This window comes from Pimephales promelas, chromosome 8 (genome assembly GCF_988280905.1).
Source record: "Pimephales promelas chromosome 8, fPimPro1.hap1.1, whole genome shotgun sequence".
NCBI classification, from domain to species: Eukaryota; Metazoa; Chordata; class Actinopteri; order Cypriniformes; family Leuciscidae; genus Pimephales; species Pimephales promelas.
This window is the reverse complement of record NC_142776.1, coordinates 11500418-11524777: the sequence shown is the minus strand read 5'-3', so window position 1 is coordinate 11524777 and position 24360 is coordinate 11500418. Positions and strand designations below refer to the sequence as shown.

The 24360-nt window shown below is 37.0% G+C and overlaps 1 protein-coding gene across 15 annotated transcripts in view; it reads left to right on the top strand.

Moving 5' to 3' along the window:
• The window catches only part of tns1a (tensin 1a), a 138701-nt gene that overhangs the window by 97796 nt on the left and 16545 nt on the right, over positions 1–24360 (top strand). For 11 of the 15 annotated variants that reach the window (XM_089133941.1, XM_089133938.1, XM_089133933.1 and 8 more), the window contains 9 exons: positions 13535–15064; positions 16922–16999; positions 17455–17642; positions 17754–17829; positions 20916–20972; positions 22283–22366; positions 22772–22904; positions 23347–23975; positions 24080–24169. In XM_089133941.1, coding sequence (XP_088990067.1) covers positions 13535–15064; positions 16922–16999; positions 17455–17642; positions 17754–17829; positions 20916–20972; positions 22283–22366; positions 22772–22904; positions 23347–23975; positions 24080–24169 — 2865 coding nt within the window. The remainder of the gene's footprint in view (positions 1–13534; positions 15065–16921; positions 17000–17454; positions 17643–17753; positions 17830–20915; positions 20973–22282; positions 22367–22771; positions 22905–23346; positions 23976–24079; positions 24170–24360) is intronic. The other 4 variants (XM_089133939.1, XM_039655724.2, XM_089133940.1 and 1 more) reach the window with 3 other exon arrangements.

Here is a 24360-nt window from a genome sequence, read left to right as displayed (position 1 = left end):
AAATATTATTTTAACTGTTAAATAATACTCTATTTCTACGGATTTTCTACATATTCTACAGGTTACACAGTAGCACCAAATAAATACAATAACATTTCATAACTGTATAATACTATACAGTATTATTAAAAATTAACAGTGTAATACTGTACTTTTTATATGGTAAGAAATTACAGTAAAATAATGTTATTTGATTTTACAGTATGCTTAACAGTACTGTAGTTAGTGTTAAAGTAATTTTATTGTTGAATGAAATACAGCAAGTACTGGATAATTGTTGCCAGTAAGTTACTGTTAATTTGACAAGACATTTTTTTACAGTGTATTTTATACAGAATATAAAAAAAGGATAAAACATAATGGACAGATGTGTTGGGAAATGGCAGTTGTATTAACAATATGGCATTAAAATATATTTTGAGCCACCAATCCTACTCCTACCCCTAAACCTACCCCTAACAATTCGTTAAAACTACGTAAACTAACGTTACAATTATGAAGAAAAACGTGACTAACAGACAAGTATAATCACAATAATATATTTATTGCGAAAATGTCAAAACCGCTACCAAAAGCCGTTCACATGAAGATGCTTTGCAGTCGCAGTCCTCTCTGGCAACATTGTAATAGTTTTGTATGAAGTACAGAGCAGAATTTAAATTAATAATCAATGAAAATGTTCATCCGGCTTCAGTTCGCAGCTTCGCACTATTTCAAAAGAACTAAACCAACCGTCACAGAGTCCTTCATGTCTCAATCTGTGATGAGGCAGGGAAGAGCCAATGACCATTTGATATCTCTGCCGTAAAACACGACGTATCGCTTCTCAAGGGCGCGATTTTTGAATTTGAATTCATCACCAGCGCGGGATTTGACGTGTACGGTTGCTGCTGAGAATGGAGGCGAAGATCACGACTGGATAAAAGGTTGAATTAGGATTTTTTTTCTTGTAAACAACGTAGGCTATGGATTCTAAAGATTTGGATTACATCAAACTAATAAAATTGATGTCTTTTGTGAATTTATGTTTTGTTTTATAGGAGAAAACACTTTCTGTGCCTCACGACAAATAAACTATATTACAAAATGGTTAAACGAGTAAAGTTAAAGAATGTATTTTTAAGGTTTTATAGTGTATTGTTTAACACCATGCAGGCGAAACGAGCAAAATGTTAATATTTATGAGTATTATATCAATAAATGAGACTGAAAACGTAATGAATAAGACAGTTGAATGCAATAGAGTCAAAACATAATGCTACGATTTTAATTTGCATAAATTGTGATATGTACAAATGTGTACATCGGTGGATTTGTTCAAATGTAAATAAATTACGTTTTTGTGCTGTCAATAACGTAAATATTTTACATTTTAGTTCTGTAAATACGTCAGTATTATACGTTTCTGCGCATATAAAACGTAATTATATGTACGTATGATAGAACTACACTTTACGTACAAATGCATACGTATTCTCATGAGATCACATTGGATTTTAGTCGACTAAAATATAATGGGTTTAGTTAAATTGTAATGCGTTAATTTAGAATTTAGAATAGAATAAAATGTACAAACCCATACACTCCCGAAGAAAACATCTATTAACCTATTAATATAAATGATTTAAAAGTCTGAACATGCAATACAGATACGGATTTAACTACTGTGATTTAAAAAATATTTCTTAAAATTAAATAAAAACCACTTTTCCTAAAGTACAACACAGCCTTTTCAATGGATGATATACAGTATGCATTCTTTATAACCATGCATACATCCTTCTTTATTCTTTCAAGCAGAAATATTCTTTGTGTAAATTAAATATAATTAATCCTTATTATACTAAAGCTATTAACAAACTGTGATTGCTTTTCTCTTTTTCTTTGGTTGCTTGATCAATATTAAGGACACAGACCACATTATGTTTGTTGCCACTTTCACTTTAAGACGTCGGATTATTTCCAATGACATACGGATCCAATTGCACTGATGCACATCCGATACACTCACAACTGTTTAAGACATAACCGACATAATTTACATGAATACTGTCCAAAGCGGACATTTAAAGCACTCAATAACCTTGCCCCTTCATATTTATTGGACCTTCTTAATATCTATATTCAATCTCGGACTTTAAGATCGTCTTCCTCGCTCACTCTTGTTCTCCCTAGAACCCGCACTACTTCTATGGGGTCCCGGGCTTTTAGTTTTGCAGCTCCTTATTTATGGAACCTGCTGCCACAGGATGTGCGAAACAGTGAAAGTATTCATGTTTTTAAATCTTGCCTTAAGACCCATCTTTTCCGGCAGGCTTTTATGTTTTATGTCATTTATATATATATATATATATATATATATATATATATATATATGTGTGTGTGTTAGGGCTGGGCAAAAAAAATTCATTTTTCGATTAATCGGTTTTTAAAATGTGGCCGATTCAAAATCGATTCTCAACGGCCTCGAATCGATTTTTTCCATATAAAGGGCTCGCGGACGCGGTGCGGCGTCTTCTCGTCTCACTGCACTAGGCAAGCACTAAGCTAGGGCTGAAACGATTCCTCGAGTTACTCGAGTTACTCGATTACAAAAATTCCTTGAGGCAAAAAATCTGCCTCGAAGCCTCGTTAAATGACGCAGTTCCTATGGCGCACGCAGGGATCTGATTGTTTCACACGGACCGTTATTCAGGAAGCACACCACAGCGCATGATACATATGACTTCATAAATTGCAGAGAATGTCTAAAGTTTGGGATCATTATATGTTTATAAAGGGAGAGAACAAGATGCAATGTGTCTGCAAAGTATACCTGGCAGGGCTGCCAACTCTCACGCATTCAGCGTGAGACTCGCGCAATTCGATTTTTCACGCTGCGTGTATATCCCTTCGGTCAAATGCCTGAAAGATGAGTTCGTCTATAGATCTACCTGTTGAGCCACTCGTGATCGACTAGTTTTACCGCCGCATATTAATTCGCAAGTTAAAATATCCTGTAATCTAGTGCGAGCGCGCATGCGAGATGTTGAGCTCCTAACCGCGGCTCGCGCACGACGGCAGAGAGGTAAGCGAGCGCGTGCACCCATGTCTCTCTCACGCGCCAGTCAGACCAATTGCGGCAATTCATCATATGCTTAAACTTTTATGTAGCCACGCAACAAAAATTTCAGCATACATTCACCGGGACGTGATGGAGGAACAAATATTGTGAGACACACAGACACACACACTCTGATGTTTGTCTTGAGATTACAGTTGAAAAAGTCTGATTCTTATTTATAATTGTTTTATTTCCATTTATTTATTTTTTATAAATTGTACACATTTGTGTACCTGTTTGGGTTGATATTTTATATTAATATATTTTTGTTTCCAGGTGGGTAATTTGCAGAAGGTGCAATCCTTTTTTTGTAATGTTGTATTAAGAAGACAAAACTAAGGCCAAATGGGCTTTACTATTTAAGTTTGTATTCAAAGTTTTACATGTTATGGGCTACATGTAACAGGTTTTACAGTAAATTGTTTTAACTGTATTGTTATATAATTGTTGGCACTGGCACTTATAAACACGGGTAAAAATTGCAATAATTAGTTGTGGAGCCAAATGTTGCAGTTGGAATAAATACCTCTATTTTCTTTTAAATAAATAAAAGCCAAACACCTTATCATTTTCGTAATACATTATTTGTTTTGGTTGCTTAAAAACACACATAAACAAATTATCCGATTACTCGATTAATCGATCGATTAAGTGCTAGATTAATCGATTACAAAAAGAATTGATAGCTGCAGCCCTACACTAAGCGCTGCAGCTGTCGATACACACTCGCGTTTAGGAGTCGGGACACGACGAAATATTCACTTGCACAATCGGGCCAGCATTGCATCGTAACCTATGATGGTAACTAACGTTTATAATTTTCACGTCTTTTTAAGTTTTAGTTTAAACATTCAAGCAATATTAAACCATCCCGTGCTCGCGCACTCTCAGAGATGTCTTTCACTGCGTGCACATACAGTAAAGCCAATCCGCCTCAAACAGCTCGCCTGAAACAAACGTTTTATCCCTGGATTATATCGCTTTAACAGTTAAAAACACGCGACATTATGTCAAAACTCTGGTATTGGTGAGTAACCTCGTAAAGACAGTCTAATGTCTTAAATAAGCATTAAACGCGTGTGACAGACAGACAGTACAAATGAGACAGGGATCCGTTCTTAAAGTGAACGCAGCCATATGTGTCATTAATTCTGTTGAATTAAAACAACAGAATATAGCATTAATTCTAAGCAATCAGAATTAATAGCCTTTGTATTTAATTCAGTCTGGACTAAAAAGACTATCCAGTGTTATTTTACATTGGATTACTTTATTCAGTTTCTGTAGTATTTCTGACATACCAAAAAAACTCTTTATTCTATTCTATTTATTTGCTACTTTTTTCAGTTTAATTCGAAGATTGAAATCAAGCTTCCATGTGTTACTTAAACTCTTAACAAAAAAAAAAAAAAAAAAAAAAACATTTAGGTAAGATCAACGTAAAAAAAATTTCTAAATATTTATATTTTTATTTATCTATATCTATCTCAAACATAAAATAACATGATCCTGTTTGATCAAGCTGTGTGACTGTTCTGACTTTTTTTGCATATTGCATCAAAATCCTGTCTATTCTTTGTATGCATTTAGTGTATCTAGAATAAAAAGAGTTTTATATACAGGTTTGTGGCTCTTAAAAAACTTTTGCTGGTAATTTACTCACCCCCATGTCATCCAAGATGTTCATGTTTTTCTTTTCTCAGTCGAAAAGAAATTAAGGTTTTTGATGAAAACATTCCAGGATTTTTCTCCATATAATGGACTTACATGGGAACCAGACGGTCCAAGGTCCAAAAGACGGTTAATAACAGTTTCAGATGCAGCTTCAAATGTCTTTAAACGACACCAGACGATGAATAAGGGTCTTATCATGCAAAACGATCGGTTATTTCAAAACTTATTCCAAAAATGTAACTTTTCTAAGGACAAATGCTAGCCTAGCTCTATTCTGTCAGGCGCGTTTGTAACGTCACGTATTACGTAATTACGTTCAAAAGGTCACGGGCGACGTAGCCGGAAGTACAGAATCAAAATCGTCCGACATCGTTGTTTTACCTTTTAATTACTTTTTTGTAAACAGCGTTTGAGTTAGTTTGCACGTTCAACCTATGCGTTCAACTTGTAAACACTGACTCTGTACTTACGGCTACGTCGCCCGTGACCTTTTGAACGTAATCCTGCTGCCGCCACAGAGTGCCATTTAGTTTTATATAAAGTTTAAATTATTTTATTGTCTGAAATCGTTGATAATGTATACTGACTTTGCCCTATGCTGCAATAAATTTAGTTTTGCATTCATTTACATAAATCAGCTGCTTGAATGACAATTGCTGATGTAATTGGGTTTTCATGTGAGATTCTCAATTCATTCAGTTAACTGATGCTCTGAGGTAGTTTTCAGACTGCAGACTCAGCAACGATTGTATTTAATTGTACAGTACAATTATAACATAGAACAAACATCTTCATTTCATGTCATTAAACATAACAATATTGCTGGCCATACACTGATGAGAAAGTGTGAGTCCGGTGTGCGATACTTGGAGTTGTCCTAGACGTGGCGCAGCGCTGCGCTTCTCATTCGGTGTGCGACCCTCTTTACGGATGTGTATTTCACTGCCACTTCAATTCACTGTTCACACACACACACACAAAGTCCCCACTTGGTTGGACAGATATCATTCAGAAAGTTCCCTCTTGGCTAGTGTGCAGCGACACTTCTGTGTTAATACATGTATATGTTAGTAATATAGACGTGTGTGTGCAATGGCACATAACTATGGCAAGTAAATTGTTAGGGACTGCATAACAAAGCATAGAAAGTATATGAAGAGAGAGCGTTAAATAAGAAAAATAGTATATATATATATACATAATGTATATAATAGATATATAATTTAACTGTAATGAAGACATATTTCACTGCCAGTTCACACACACAAAGTCCCCACTTGGTTGGATAGATATCGTTCAGAATGTCCCCTCTTCGCCAGTGTGGAGCGACACTGCTGTTAGTAATATATAAATATATAGTTTTAGATCGGTAAGATTGTTTATGTTTTTAAAAGAAGTCTCTTCTGCTCACCAAGGCTGCAATTATTTGATAAAAAAAAAACCAGTAATATTGTGAAATATTATTACAATTTAAAACAGTGTTTTTCTATATATATATATATATATATATATATATATAATGTATATAATATATATATATAATGTAAGCGTAATTAAGAAAGCTTTCACTGCCAGTTCACACACACACACACAAAGTCCCCACTTGGTTGGATAGATATCATTCAGAATGCCCCCTCTTTGCCAGTGTACAGCGACACTGCTGTTAGTAGTATAGAAATATATAGTTTTAGATCGGTAAGATTGTTTATGTTTTTTAAGAAGTCTCTTCTGCTCACCAAGGCTGCAATTATTTGATAAAAAAAACAGTAATATTGTGAAATATTATTACAATTTAGAACAGTGTTTTTCTATGTGAATATATTATATATATATATATATATATATATATATATATATATATATGAAGAGTTCAGATGCAAAAGCCTCTAAATGCCATTTGAAATTTTCTTCTAGAATGATCATTTTTTTCAAGCTTGTATATTTCAATTCAGTACTTTCACTTAAATAACAATGAGGATTACCTATTAATTGTAATTTAAGTGAAATTACTGAACTTGAATATATAAGCTTGATAAAAAATGATCATTTTTGAAGAATATTTCCAACGGCACTTAGAGGCTTTTGCATCTGAACTCTTCATATATATATATATATATATATATATATATATATAATGTATATAATAGATATATAATGTAAGCGTAATTAAGAAAGATTTCACTGCCAGTTCACACACACACACAAAGTCCCCACTTGGTTGGATAGATATCATTCAGAATGTCCCCTCTTTGCCAGTGTACAGCGACACTGCTGTTAGTAGTATAGAAATATATAGTTTTAGATCTTTAAGATTGTTTATGTTTTTAAAAGAAGTCTCTTCTGCTCACCAAGGCTGCAATTATTTGATTAAAAAAACAGTAATATTGTGAAATATTATTACAATTTAAAACAGCGTTATATATATATATATATGAAGAGTTCAGATGCAAAAGCCTCTAAATGCCATTTGAAATTTTCTTCTAGAATGATCATTTTTTTCAAGCTTGTATATTTAAATTCAGTACTTTCACTTAAATTACAATGAAGGTTACCTATTAATTGTCATTTAAGTGAAATTACTGAACTTGAATATATAAGTTTGATAAAAAATGATCATTTTTGAAGAATATTTCGAACAGCACTTAGAGGCTTTTGCATCTGAACTCTTCATATATATATACATATATATATATATATATATATATATATATATATATATATATATATATATAATGTATATAATAGATATATAATGTAAGCGGAATTAAGAAAGATTTCACTGCCAGTTCACACACACACACAAAGTCCCCACTTGGTTGGATAGATATCATTCAGAATGTCCCCTCTTTGCCAGTGTACAGCGACACTGCTGTTAGTAGTATAGAAATATATAGTTTTAGATCGGTAAGATTGTTTATGTTTTTTAAGAAGTCTCTTCTGCTCACCAAGGCTGCAATTATTTTTTTTTAAAAAACACAGTAATATTGTGAAATATTATTACAATTTAAAACAGCGTTTTTCTATGTGAATATATTATATACTATATATATTTCTATATCTATATATATATCTATATATATATATATATATATATATATATATAATAGATATATAATGTAAGCGGAATTAAGAAAGATTTCACTGCCAGTTCACACACACACAAAGTCCCCACTTGGTTGGATAGATATCATTCAGAATGTCCCCTCTTTGCCAGTGTACAGCGACACTGCTGTTAGTAGTATAGAAATATATAGTTTTAGATCGGTAAGATTGTTTATGTTTTTAAAAGAAGTCTCTTCTGCTCACGAAGGCTGCAATTATTTGATTAAAAAAACAGTAATATTGTGAAATATTATTACAATTTAAAACAGTGTTTTTCTATGTGAATATATTATATATATATATATATATATATATATATATATGAAGAGTTCAGATGCAAAAGCCTCTAAATGCCATTTGAAATTTTCTTCTAGAATGATCATTTTTTTCAAGCTTGTATATTTAAATTCAGTACTTTCACTTAAATTACAATGAAGGTTACCTATTAATTGTCATTTAAGTGAAATTACTGAACTTGAATATATAAGTTTGATAAAAAATGATCATTTTTGAAGAATATTTCCAACGGCACTTAGAGGCTTTTGCATCTGAACTCTTCATATATATATATACATATATATACATATATATATATATATATATATATATAATGTATATAATAGATATATAATGTAAGCGGAATTAAGAAAGATTTCACTGCCAGTTCACACACACACACAAAGTCCCCACTTGGTTGGATAGATATCATTCAGAATGTCCCCTCTTTGCCAGTGTACAGCGACACTGCTGTTAGTAGTATAGAAATATATAGTTTTAGATCGGTAAGATTGTTTATGTTTTTTAAGAAGTCTCTTCTGCTCACCAAGGCTGCAATTATTTTTTTTTAAAAAACACAGTAATATTGTGAAATATTATTACAATTTAAAACAGCGTTTTTCTATGTGAATATATTATATACTATATATATTTCTATATCTATATATATATCTATATATATATATATATATATATATATATATATATAATAGATATATAATGTAAGCGGAATTAAGAAAGATTTCACTGCCAGTTCACACACACACAAAGTCCCCACTTGGTTGGATAGATATCATTCAGAATGTCCCCTCTTTGCCAGTGTACAGCGACACTGCTGTTAGTAGTATAGAAATATATAGTTTTAGATCGGTAAGATTGTTTATGTTTTTTAAGAAGTCTCTTCTGCTCACCAAGGCTGCAATTATTTAAAAAAAAAAAACAGTAATATTGTGAAATATTATTACAATTTAAAACAGCGTTTTTCTATGTGAATATATATATATATATATATATATATATATAAATATATATATATATATATATATATATATATATATATATAATGTATATAATAGATATATAATGTAAGCGGAATTAAGAAAGATTTCACTGCCAGTTCACACACACACAAAGTCCCCACTTGGTTGGATAGATATAATTCAGAATGTCCCCTCTTTGCCAGTGTACAGCGACACTGCTGTTAGTAGTATAGAAATATATAGTTTTAGATCGGTAAGATTGTTTATGTTTTTTAAGAAGTCTCTTCTGCTCACCAAGGCTGCAATTATTTGATTAAAAAAACGGTAATATTGTGAAATATTATTACAATTTAAAACAGCGGTTTTTTATGTGAATATATAGTGAAGTGTAATTTATTCCTGTGATCAAAGCTGAATTTATCATCATTATTTCAGTCTTCATTGTCACATGATCCTACAGAAATTATTATAATATGATGCTCAAGAAACATTTATGATTATTATCCATGTTGAAAACAGTTTTTTACATTTTTATTGCAGGATTCGTAGATGAATAGAAAGTTAAAAAGAACAGAATTAATCTGAAATGGAAATATTTTGTAACATTAATCACTACCATTCAAAAGTTTGGGGCCAGTAAGAATTTATTTATTTTTTATTTTTGGAGGAAAGAAATTCGAAAATACTTTAATTCATCAAGGATGAGTTAAATTGATCAAAAGGATCATGTGACACTGAAAACTGATGTGTAATCAGCAACAGTAATGGTGTTGAAAATTCAGCTTTCAAATTACATTTTTAAATATATTAAAACAGAAAACAGTCATTTTAAATTGTCATAATATTTCACAATATTACTGTTTGTCATTTTTTTATCAAATAAAGCAGCCTTGGTGAGCAAAAAACTTACTGATCTAAAACTTTTGACCGGTAGTGTATATATATATATATATATATATATATATATATATATATAATGTAAGCGTAATGAAGAAAGATTTCACTGCCAGTTCACACACACACACAAAGTCCCCACTTGGTTGGATAGATATCATTCAGAATGTCCCCTCTTCGCCAGTGTACAGCGACACTGCTGTGTAGCAATATAGACATGTATATGTTTGAGCATTATATAATGACACACCCACACACACACACATATATGTGTATAAGTATGTATAAGTTACAAAATGAAGACAAGATTTCACTGCCAGTTCACTTCACTGTTCACACAGACACACAGTTCAATTGCAGGCTATATGAGTCCCCTGTTGGTAAGGTAGACATCGGCCAGAGTTTCAGGTCCCCACTTGGCATGTTTTTTTAAAAATAAAAAAATGCATATTTAAAGTCATATTATGAAAAAAGACCTTAAAAGAGAATTTTGTACGTCATTTTTGTTTCTTCAAAATGACCAGAAACACTAGTCCCCTCTTGGCCAGTGTAGAGCGATAGTCCCCTTTTAGTAATATAGACGTGTATGTGTGTGTGTGTGTGTGTGTGTGTGTGTGTGTGTGTGTGTGTGTGTGTGTGCGTGTGTGTGTGTGTGTGTGTCTGTGTGTGTGATGATAGGGTTATGCTCAACATGAATGAGATGAGCTATGCTCTCTCACTGAACAGTAGCTGGATCGCTATGTGACTTCATGTTGCATATAAACAGTTCACCCCCTGCCAACACCCCCCCCCCCTTTTTTTTTTTTTTTTACTGGATCATGATGCCTCTTATGCTTTCACATGTCACTGCCATTTTGTCAGATTACCATTGGCCCATTTAATTTATGTAAAATGTCTGTAAAATTACATTTTTATCCCCCCCATCCCCCATGTATGTCTGTCAGTCAGTCAGCCATTCTATATAGCTGTCTACATGTTTGCTGTCCACCTCATATTCTTTTTTCAACCTCTCCCTGCATGCTGTCTGTCTGCCATGTGTCTGTCACCTCTAATATACATTACTTTTTTTTCTCTTTGTATACTTTAGTTATTTACTAACATGTTCTTATCTTTTTTTCTCTCTATTTATACATTTGGCCTGTATAACAAGATTATGGAATGTTGCACTAAAGTTTCCCTCTGCCTCTTCTTTCTCTTGACCAATAGTTTGGCATTATTTACCCATGATATCATTCCCTTGGCCCTAACCTAATGGCATGGCTGTTGCTAGACAGACTGAGTTAGACTTGGCTATCATTATGCCAAGCAAGTTTGTGCGTATTTTCGGAACTCCAAACAACAATCATTCATTAGTTACGCAAAACTTAGATATAAGTTACCAGGTACCAGTTGCATAAACATAGTCATTGAGTTTTTCTTAGACTGTGTCTTAAAATCTAATTTGGCCAACTAGGAGTTAGTTAGTTAGTTGGTTAGTTAGTTAGTTAGTTAGTTAGTTAGTTAGTTAGTTAGTTAGTTAGTTAGTTAGTTAGTTAGTTAGTTAGTCAGTCAGTCAGTCAGGTAGTCTTAGTTTTCAGTGTCAAATTAGACTAATCTACATTTTTACATAACTGACATAGAAAAAGTCACAGAACACAGTGGTGATTGGGTAAAAGTTGCTGTCTCATTTGCCTTGTAAAACCTGCAGCTTTGGCCCATTAGACCTCATTAGCCCATTAGACCTCATTAGACTTCTACTGTCAATGATTTCTAATCATTATGCAAGAACAAACATGGTACTAGAAGAGTGGAGAAGGGGTGGTAAAGGGATGCTGCAATTTGGTCAATTGAGACTGGTATATCTATATACACCTCTTATCAGTTTAGTGCTCTCCACCTGTGTTAATTATCGGAATGTGCTCCTCCCAAACTTTGTTAATAAAACATCATTTAATCTTCTGAAGTCCATCCGAAGTGAAGTGATGCATTCGTGTAAGAAAAATATCAATATTTCAAATTTTTTGACTAAAATAACTAGCTTCCGGCAGATGGCCGGTATGTAATGCAATGCTATGTTTCCTGTTTCGCCACTTGTGTCATTTATCAGAGACCAATGCACAATTTTTCGTTGTGAAATATGATGATTATACCTGCTGGGCAAAATTTAATGTCATCAATCTGTTGTAGAGCAAAAACAGGTGGCAGGGTTGGTGTCATTGCCCCAGAGACAAGGTGTGTCAAAAACTCAAATAACTTGACCACCTGAACAAAAATAAATTCTACTGGCACATACAGTTTTATTCAAATGTTTTGGCATCTCGGATAATTATCATTATTTCTGTTTAGAATTTGCTGACCTTTCGAAGCAACTTCATTTGGATATAATTTACTCCTTAAACAGTAAGATTTCAGTTCTGAAATAACATTTATTGAATCAACAGAAACAACACAGTGTGTGTCATAACAAACACAGACAGGTCCAAAAATGTGGGCACCCCAATGGAATTACCACATCAATATTTAGTAGGGCCTCCTTTGTAGGAAAGCTCATTGTGGGACTGGCTTGGAGTGGCTATAATTCTGTACCAAGGCTAAATTTTGGGAAAAGGATCTCAGATACAGTACTAGATACCACTAAGGCCTATATCAAAGCCTACAAAAAGAAGCATGTCTTGGGACCTTTAAAAGTGTGATGATGCTAAAACTGACCTGCTTTTGGATGTGTTACCATCCAGGATAGGCAGCCATTCATACAGGTTAATGTCTGATGTGGGGATCTGTTGCTGATTTTATGATATATGCAAATAGCAGAAGAGATTCAAACAGAAGGTGTTCTAAATAATTCTAAATGTGATAGGTTGTGCAAGGCACAGAATAAAATGGTAATTGTTGTTCTCAAAGAAATTTACACATTCCAAAAAGCCCCTAAACAGGCCTTGGTGATGGAAAAAATATGAGAAAAAAATATAGGTGCTCTTCGGTCCAAGATAGGACATCTAGGAGACAGTAGAGAAAGAAGTCTCTGATGACCAAGGCACTCCTGAATTAAAATGTCTTTATTGAACAAATGACATGTCCTAAACGGACAAATTTAAAAAGCCCAGAGCAGCATGCTCCTTCTAGCAGCATGGAGCCTTCTTCAGGGCATCTTCATCGGTCTCGGTCATCAGAGATTTTTTTGTGCCTTTTAGAATTCTGATTTAGGCTTTGGGCATATTAAAGACACTACTTTTTAAATTGAACTTGAGCGCAAATGACATTTGAGAGCTCAGGCGGAAGGTACGATTTTCAGTTAATAACAGATTCGATTTGATCTGTTGGCCTCCATTGTCAAAAGTTATCATTTGACTTCAGAAGAGAAACTGTCCAGAATAGTGGATGTGTCATATGTACTAAGTTGTATAGCTTCAATGATGTTACAAAAGGGTTTGCAAATGATGGCAAAATGTTCATTTTTAATACAATTTTAATCCAGAAAACGAACAAATTGAGTCTATTAATGCTATTTTTATAACCTCTCTTTCAGATGTTGCTCATTCTCAAGGTTCAGTAAACAGCAGCCTGTACGTCCAGGTTCAGAAGAAAGACTCTCTTGAGGGTATTGTGTCTGCCAGTGGGGCTTATTCAACTAACCGTGCTCCTCCTGTAGTTGAACACGCACTTCCTCTTCCAGTGGCCAACCATCCACTACCAGCTGCAGATCACACCCTTTCTGTCAGCAGTGACTCAGGCAACTCCACTGCTTCTGTTAAGACAGACCGCACAGATGATGCTCAACAGTCTTTGTCATGCTCAGGCCCTGTGAGCCAAGTTCCTCCTGAGACTGCAATTAGCCCTTGTGAGAACCGAGAGTTGGAACAGCTTCTGAATGGTTCTGAGGGACCACCACATCTCTCTCATCAGAATTTCCTCTCTTTTGCCAACACAAGCCCAGGGGGTGGTGTGCGGCACCTTGTGCCTGCCCAGGTCCACGTTAACGGACAAGCAGGTGCTGAGCGTGAAACTGATATTATTGACGACGAGTTACCGGAAAGCCAGGTTGGAGATAACAGTGCAGGCAGTCTTGGCACACTGTCCTCCTTTGAGGGTCAAGATACACCAGCCGACAGAAAAGAAGTCACTGAATCCACTGTAGTAGAAGTAGACGGACAACGTGGTACTTTCCTAGAGCGAAGGCCTAAAAAGGAGATGCCTGTACACCAGCTTCGAGGGTCTTCATCAGCACATGGACTGATAGACTACAGTGGGCAAAACGAAGGAATGTACCGCTCACAGTCATATGGTGGCCTGGTGCTGGATGGAGGACCCCGGTACATGCCACAAGCTCCTGAACGTAATACCAGCAGCCGAGAGGCAGTGCAGCGAGGGCTCAGTGCTTGGCATCAATATGGTCTTGTGGATGACCCCTTCTTTGGCTCAAATGGTACCCTGCCACACTTCCCAAATCGTGGAGGAGGATCACAGCAGGATGTAGAACAGTCTATAGATGCCCTAAACATGCTCATGCTTGACTTGGAGCCTTCACATACACCAGTTCCCAAATCTCAAAGTGCCCCCCCTGGTGAGAACATCTCAGCTTTCCAACCACCTTTTGCCCAGACACTAGCTAGACCTTCTTACCAGGCTGACCAGGCCATCTATAGCGTCACTGGTGGCCCACCTCTCTCTTCTTCAGCCAGTTTTGGCCAGTCCTCACAAAGATCATCACCTGCTTACCCCATGACTCCACTATCTGAGCATCATCAAAGGGGTTTTCAGTCCCCTCAGCCCCATTCACCAATCTATCAGCAAGATCCCTACAGTATCCGTGGAAGTTCAGTTACAACACCATCCCCAACTTTACCCCTCCCATCTCCAATAAAGCCCCAGTATGTCTACCCAGGAACCAGCGAGGTGTCTTACTCTCCAGATCTTCAGGGCACATTCCCAGGCCCTCAGAGAAGTTACAGCACATCGTCATCACCACTTCCCCCTGTTACCCTTGTAAAAGAGCCTGAGCCGAAGTCTGAGGAAGAAATGCTAAACATTGAGGGTCTTGTGGCCCAACGTGTGGCAGGTAAGGAAGATGGAAACAGTTTGGTCTGAATACATGATTTTTTTATGCATATGCAAAATGTTTTTAAATTTAAAGAAGACAAAAAAATCAGTCAATTCTTTAAATCATCTAATGATTATGTAATACATTTTCTTGGTTTTACCTCTGTAGTTTAGAGATTTTTTTTTTTTTTTTTTTTTGCTGAAGCTGGCTCGCAATTATGGTTCATTATCGAAGTTTGTAAGTGACAACTTGATGGATAATCAGGACATGATTCTACCTAGCCTCAGTGCTCATTTTGACACTTTATGAGAATATATCTTAGTCTTCTCCTGTTTTCATATAACTCTTCGGAATATAGACAAGTCATCTCACTCACTTAAATAGTGCATGATCTAATATTTAATCATATTTGACAAAGAAAATAATACACCAAGCCTTGGTAAGCCATAAAACTGTGATCAAGTTCTCTCATCTCCTGATTAGGCCTATAGGAGTTAGACCAAATATATAAACATTGGAAAAGTTCCCTGAAAAGTATGTCCCACTGCATGGATACACAATAAACACATGTTCTAATAATGAACTAAAGTTGACCTACACACTAAAGAATGACGAAAGGAGATTATAGATCTGTCATCATTTCTCATGTGTATGTAAAGTATTCCTGGCAGACAATCACACTGTTCACATCAACACTGTGCTATATGTAGGAGTGAATAGCTGCATAGATGTAAGTCACCAGCAATGAAAATAGACCCTTACCATGCTGTACTTCAGCTACTGTACCATGCATTTTCTGGTTTGAACAACAGACTATTGAATTTACAGGAAAATACATAGTAGCAGCACCACCTTCTGGCAATGAATTGAATTACTGGGAAGAGCTCACTGAACCAAACTTATTCTAAAGAGACTCTGAAGCCCCGTTCACACTATACACGACTTTGTCACTGCAGGTCGCCTGTGGCTGCGCTGGAGGGCGTTCCCCACTACTGGTTGCTTAGTAATGTTTGTGAGTGACATTCACGGAAGTTACTCTATGTTAGACAACAAATCGTTTTATTGCCGCTACAAACAAATATTTTGTAAGGAAAAGTCTAAATATAAATGGAATCAGTACATAAAATGCATAATATTAAAGATGAACGAGAAACAGTGAGTGTTCTTTGCCATCGCGGCAATTTAACTGCAGCAAACGGGTAAATACCAGTCTATCTGGGTTCCCTGAAACCACTCAGTCACGGAGTCAGTACGATGAACACCACTGTATGTACACGGAGATATATCATGAATTATAGGACAGTTTCTGACTGCTAAAATGAGCTTCTCGTTCAACTTGCCTCGGTCAGACTCAGCACTGAAGAGTGACGCGCTCCACTGACTTCACTCCTATTGGTTGTCGCTCGCGAAAATCGCCCTTCATTTGCATGAAGTTAAACATTTCTCAACTTTGTCACGTCGCTGGACACACCCCTCCGGTCGCTGCCGCGCGTGTCGCCGGAAATCGCCCGCTTACCACTGATAATGAATGGTATTGCGTCGCTTGGTCACGTGTAGTGTGAACGGGGCTTCAGGCCTCTTGTGCCACCCAGTACTATAGCAGGCAACTATATCCTTTTGGTTACTTTATTATTTAGTCACATATGGAAATCCACAAACAATTACAAAAACAGTTTCTAGTAATGTAGAGTTGCACTATAGTACTATATGACATGGTCCATAAATTAGGATTCAGATTCACCATTTATTCATTTTTCTTGATGTTCACCCTTCTGTCTATCTCTGCCTTGGCATGTGGACCACCCCTCACACCACTGATACCCCACCTGCACTCTCCTCTTCTTCTACTTCAACCCACTCCATTTCTCCACCCAGAGTACAACGCTCGCATCCGGGGCATCTCCAAGAGCATGTCCATCCGGTCTGAACATCATCGTTCCTATTCCTTCTCTGGTTTGTCCCCTCTCCCAGTCCTCCACCTCTCACACTGTCCCGTACTCCCTTCTATTCTCTCTTTTCTCTGTCATCTTATTTCAGTTTTATATCACTGGAATACTTGGATAAATTATTGCAAATTTAAAGAAGATTTCATATCAAAACCAGGTCAAAGTTTAAATTCAACATGGCTGCTCCACTTTTACTGAAATGGCCAGCTATTATCACAAATGTCGGTACACAATATGTACAGTAAGGCTCAGATCTGAGGAGTGTTCAGTAATCAAAAACATTGCATTCAGAGGCCACTGAATAATGTAGGAAAAATCTACTTTAGAAGAAATTAATTTGTGATATTAGAAACAAAATACACATTTAATAGAAATTTAGCAAAACGCAGTAAAGTAAGGAATATATATGGCCTGGATCTGGATTTGTTTAACGAACTTAGAACACTATTCCGTGTTCTTTAGGATCCCATTCACGTACAGTAACCCCAGATGAAGCAATGCCAACTATACGCCGACGAACCACCAGTGAGAGCCAGTACCTCAGTAGCCAAAATGAAAGTTCAGCCCTCGGGGTGTGTTCTCCATTGAAACATGTGTCTCCAGACTTTTCCAACACAATTGCAATGAACCCAGGTGGACAACCCAAGGAGGTATATAATTTAATTTATTTAACATTGTATTGTTTTAAATAAGTTGTTGTACAGTACATTTGTTTTACTTCTCTCAGTTGTATTAAATTTGTAAATTTGTTTCCCTTTCAGAAGCCAGTGCATAGTTTCAGGGATGCCTTTGAGGAAATGGAAGCAGTTCCTTTTAGTCCCTCCTGCAATATTAGTGGTGAGACATACATCCTGTCCTGGCCCCTACCATTCCTGTGTTGCCAGAAACCTTACCACATTCTCTTTAACATGTAATTTTAGCCTTCCTGCATAAATCATGACTCATATCAAGCAATAAACAAAATGTATATGTATTTATGGACAGTTAAAGTTCTGTCATGACTTCAGGTGACGAAACGTAAAGGTAAATGTAAAGATGATGTCTTTTGTAACAATTGCTTTTTTTTACTATCTTGATATTTTTATTAATAGCTTGTTTTCACGTGACAATACGCCACTGCGTTGCCATGGCGCGAAATGCAGATGGAGGGCAGGAAGTGATTTTCTATATTTAGGAAGCACTATAACACACTCAAAATGCCTATGTTTTGCGTCATTTATGGTTGCTCAAATCGATCAAACCACGAGGAGTTTTTATCGTGTGCCAAAAGTTGTAGTTCATAAGGGGGGAAAATAAAGAAATTGACAGAAAAACACCAGGGAAAATGCCTTGCAAACCTACGTCTGCGGTCAGGAGGAGCCGAATCGGAAAATGCCTGTGTGTGTGTGTGTGTGCAGTGATCACTTCGTCAAATGTGAGTTAAAGGGGTCATGAACTGGCTTTTAAAATGTTATTATATTGTTGTCTGAGGTCAACTTAAGACGTTCGCTTGGTTTTTGCATTCAAAAACATCAAAATGAATAAGTAATAGGCTATTTTGTACCCAAGTTGTGAGCCTTCCTGAAAAACGGTCGGTTTTTATGGGCGTGTCGCACTGAAGACTTGGAAATAAATGCCCACTGCTGCGAGTGGGTAACAGTTTTGCATATTATAATGAGTTAAACTCACCCGTCAGTGTACGTGGGGGAAAACGTCCAATGTTGTCAAATGGCAACCGGATTCGCCCATGAATGTTCAACCAAGAGTCCGTGTGTTGCACAATTCCTGTCAGATCCAATATAGACGACACAGCACCGTTCTTTACTCTTAATCGGTCAGCAAATCCAGTCTTTTTTACAAAACAATCCTCAGTGAAATGAAGCGAACAGACGACGATGTTTTACCCTCATCAGCTGGAAAGTCATTAAAAATAAAGTTTATCCATGAAGTCCTATTGGAATCCAGAGGACGCTTATGCAGCAACTGTCTTCTTCCACAACCAGGCACAGCACACAATATTCTGTATTGCTCGTTAGATCGATCCGGTTTGTCATCACGAGGTAGGCATAGGCATGTATGTTAGGCTACTTAGCTATGCGTGTAATGCGCGAATTGGTGGGCGGGCTAAACCGGCTGTGTTGAAGTAGGTGTTGATCTTCTTCTGCGGGGGTGGTGTTTTAACCCCTTCGACGTCATAGTTTCCCACTTTTAAAAACGAGACGTTTTCAGAGGCTGGTGTAAATAAAAGCTTTTATTGGACTAACAAGGACGTTTTCAGTTCTGAAACTTACAGGATATTCTTATAATATGATGACCTCTTAGATGTCAAAAGCTCAAGGAAAATTTGATTTCTCAGTTCATCACCCCTTTAATACATTATTTATGTGGCTTATAATTACATTATTCAGGTGTTTAAATACACTTATGTGGCTGTTTGTGTAACGTACCAGTTGCCGAACTTTGTAAAGTCAAAGTATGTAAGATGAGTTAGTTGCTGATATCTACCGCCTCGATGGCAGGCAAATCTCTTAATTCAGTTGAAATTCGGTCCTCTTCATAACGTAAGGATCACGTCCAACATATGTTTCGATTTTCTGTTTATATATTTCTCTTGTAATAGCGTCTAAAGTAGTACAGTACGGATTTTCCTCCATATCGTCCATTGCGCTCTTCACTCCTTGCCCTCCATCTGCATTCCGTGCGTCAACACAATCACGTGACTGCAAACCACCTATTGTATACCACTTGAACATTGAATACTTCTATTCCATCATAATATTAATTCCTCTGTTGAAAAATGTTTTGGATGGACAAAGCACATATGGAAGTTTTGGCTTTCAAATACCAAACAATGATGAAAATATTCTTGGAAAGAATTTGCATTGAATGCTGAACTTACAAAGAATTGCTGAATCTGCTGTGACAAGGGATGCTGCATGTGAAAAACTGTTCTGTGGCAAGGTTAGGCCAAATGCCTTTTACCCTGCCCTTTTTATTTATTTATTTATTTATTTAGCATGTTTAAAGGTGTGAGAAGCGGTCCATGCGTAATGCGGGGTTGGATACTGTGTAACATCCAATACTGTGTACAGTACATAGTAACTGAATTTTTTGTTGTCACTACCTCTGAAATTATCTATACTCTCTGTATGTATATTGTATGTATATTGAGTAGTTTAGCTCCTTCACGCAAAGTTAATGATTTAAGGCAAGTCTACTATAAAACTTAAAGTGACTTATATTTTCCACTTTCAACACTTGTATATTTCCCTGCTTGACTCATGCCTTGCTTGTGGCTTCTGAGTTTGGTCATTTGCATGCATCACGGGCACCTCCTTAAATTATTGACATTGAAATACACTCACCTAAAGGATAATTAGGAACACCATACTAATACTGTGTTTAACCCTTTCGCCTTCGGAACTGCCTTAATTCTACGTGGCATTGATTCAACAAGGTGCTGAAAGCATTCTTTATAAATGTTGGCCCATATTAATAGGATTGCACCATGCAGTTGATGGAGATTTGTGGGATGCACATCCAAGGCACGAAGCTCCCGTTCCATCCCAAATATGCTCTATTGGGTTGAGATCTGGTGACTGTGGGGCCATTTTAGTTCAATGAACTCATTGTCATGTTCAAGAAACCAATTTGAAATGATTCGAGCTTTGTGACATAGTGCATTATCCTGCTGGAAGTAGCCATCAGAGGATGGGTACATGGTGGTCATAAAGGGATGGACATGGTCAGATACAATGCTGAGCTAGGCCATGGCATTTAAACATGTGTCCAATTGGCGCTAAGGGGCCTAAAGTGTCCCAAGAAAACATCACCCACACCATTACACCACCACCACCACCAGCCTGCACAGTGGTAACAAGGTATGATGGATCCATGTTCTCATTCTGTTTACACTAAATTCTGACATCTGAATGTCTCAACAGAAATCGAGACTTATCAGACAAGGCAACATTTTTCCGGTCTTCAACTGTCCAATATTGGTGAGCTCTTGCAAAATTGTAGCCTCTTTTTCCTATTTTTTAGTGTAACAGGTCTTTTGCTGTTTTAGCCCATCCGCCTCAAGGTTGTGTGTGTTGTGGCTTCACAAATGCTTTGCTGCATACCTCGGTTGTAACGAGTGGTTATTTCTGTCAAAGTTGCTCTTCTATCAGCTTGAATCAGTCGGCCCATGCTCCTCTGACCTCAAGCACCAACAAGGCATTTTCGCCCAAGGCAAGGACTGCCGCAGACTGCATGTTTTTCCCTTTTCACGCCATTCTTTTTAAACCCTAGAAATGGTTGTGCGTGAAAATCCCAGTAACTGAGCAGATTGTGAAATACTCAGACTGGCCTGTCTGACACCAACAACCATGCCATGCTCAAAATTGCTTAAATCATATGTCTTTCCTGTTGTGAGGAGAGAGTAAACCCAACAGCGAACCATAGTCAAAGTGTTCTTTTAATGATAATAAATTAGGAAGCCACCAGAAACAGAAATGTTCTTGCAGAAAAAGTTCAACAGATAACAGCCTGAATCAGGGCCAGAGAACATTAACAGAAGAATCAACTCTGGAACAGTGAGGGCGGCTGATTGCAAGGAAAAGGAGCACTGGTGGCGGCTTGCCTCTGGTCACTCGGGAAGCTCCCGGAGGATGGTCAGCTGGAAACAGTAGCTGTCTCTGGTAGTACGAGTACTGAATAAGCACAGAGAACAATCTTAGCTCAGGTGAAACAGTACTTGCAACTGAGGTCTCCCGGAGGGATCAACCAGCATCGGACTGGACAGGACAGGAACAAAGCAGGCTGAAGGAGGGTAAATCTGTGTAGCTTCTTTCATCAGAGGTTCACAAACAATCTGACAAAGAGATAGGGAAAAGAGAGGGAAGAAGTAGCAAGTGTAATCAGAGAAAAGAGAGAACAGGTGCGGGAAATCTAGAGCCAAGCAGAAGGGAACAAGGAACAGCTGGGAAGAGAGAGAGTAATTGCGAATCAGTAAAAGAGTGTGTACAATACTGTGTGTATGACCAGTAGGGAGGCAAAGGAAAGAGAAAGAGACAGGATCATAACATTTCCCTTTCTGACATTCAGTTTGGAGTTCAGGAGATTGTCTTGACCAGGACAACACCACTAAATGCATTGAAGCAACTGCCATTTTATTGGTTGATTAGATAATTGCATTAATAAGAAATTGAACAGGGGTTCCTAATAATGCTTTAGGTGATTTTATATCTATAACATTTTTGAGATGGAGAGCTTAAACCTGACAATCAAAGTCTTTTTTTCTTGCCTTTATCCCCTTTTGTTTAAATAGGCAATTCTGGGCAGGCCACTCTGCCAGCCACAGGCCTGAAGGCCCAGAACCCTGCAGAAGCTCTGGTACAACAATGCAGCTCAGGTGAGTTCCTATAGTACACTATAAACTTTTCTTTAATGTGATGGATTGCTGAACATTTTTTTATTTACAAGTAATATATTTTCCAATTGTTATAGTAATCTATTGCTTGGTTTATTAATCATTACATCAGAAATACCACTCTGGCCCACACCTCTCTTCTGTAGTGCTGATTTCTGATACTACATTCCTGCTTTGCATTCTCACCACATTCACACTGTTAATGTTAATCCTGTTCACCATTGGGCTGTTGGTTATTGGTCATATTGGTTCACCATATATATATATATATATATATATATATATATATATATATATATATATATATATATATATATATATATATATATATATTGTTTTCGTATTCCCAAGTGATGTTTCTTGTTTATGTTTTTGTTTTTCTTCTAGAGCCACATGGTTTCATGAGAACAGGAGTGATTTCTCCATTGCAGCATCCATACTCCTCTGCTTTTGAAAGACCAGTTCCTCCTGCACACACTTTCAACCCACCTCAGCCAATTGGCAAATCTTGTTCTGATGGGTAAGTGTTGTTATCTGACCACCATCCCTTTTTCAAATCCAAAATATGGTAAAACATCAGAATAATGGTCTGTCATAAAAAGCACTGCAGGGAAAGTGCTGCATTAGATAGTGCTGCATTAACACTTCAGCTATTACTATTAACTAATATGGAAACAAGATTAACTAATTACTGAATAAGATTAGCCTTATTAAGAACTATCAACAATGACAAATCATAAAGAATTACCAATAATTACTAATCACAACATTAACATGACTGCCTGAGATGTGAGAAAATGTGTATTTTTAACTCTGAACATGGTGCTAAAACGCATCTCTAATTACATTGTTCCTCAAGAACTACATTACAGAATGATGTGTACTCATTTGTTTCGGTGAAATGTATCTTTTTTCGTTTATGTACTCACACTTTCTCTTGTATCTCTTTTGTTTCCAAACAGTTTTGGCAGTCAGCCTGCCTTTCCATCATTTCCATCTGAGCCCATCCGGGCTCCTCTCTTTCCAGACACCTTTACTTACCTTAACCCTGATGAGGCCACTGTTAACATCATGGGTGTTCATCATGTCCCAGGAAGCCCCAACACACTCCACCGTACGGTGGCCACCAATACACCGCCAAGCCCTGCCCTTCAACGTAGGCTTGGTGGTCAGAGCAGCCCTGCTTTGGGGCGACGTATACCAACATCCAGTGGCAGCAGTGAACCAACCACTCCCAACAGTCCTCTTTTGGGTCGCAGTGGCAAATTCATCCCACCTAGTCCTGTGCTAGACCGTCACCCGTCACCTGCAGTTGCCTCTAGCCCAGTTCACAAAGCTCCATCTAGGGTCCAGGCCACTCCAGATGAGAGACATGGGGCTCAGTCCAGGCAAAGCACCACTTCTATGCTTCAGCCTGGACCTGCTACCCCCACATTTGCCCAGGAGCAATCCTGTAGCCCCTCACTGTTCTTGCCCCTGGATATAAAAGCGGGATCCATCGCAGGACATTCTGAAAGTTTTCCAGCAGAAAGTAGGAAAGCTTCAACTCCTACACAATTGTCACAAGGGCCTGAAATCACCTCAATATATGGTAAGATAATAAATACAGTTAGTAACCATATAAATTAAATCACTAAAAGATACAGATGTGTACTTATTTGATAAAATCTTCAGCAAACCATTTATTCTTTTCAGCCGATGGACCTCCAGATATTAGATTGAATATCAAATTTGTTCAAGATACATCCAAATATTGGTACAAACCAGAAATCTCCAGGGAACAAGGTGAGAGATTTAATATCAGATTTCACATAGTATTTTCCCTGAATCCGTGTAGAGTGGAGCCAAACCCTTCTGTCACAGAAGTGACCATAATAAAACACAGGGTTGGGCCACTCTGGCCCTCAAGATCCATTTCCCTGAAAAGCTTATTCTGCCTTCACATTCTATTGAAAATTTTGTAAATATTCAAATTT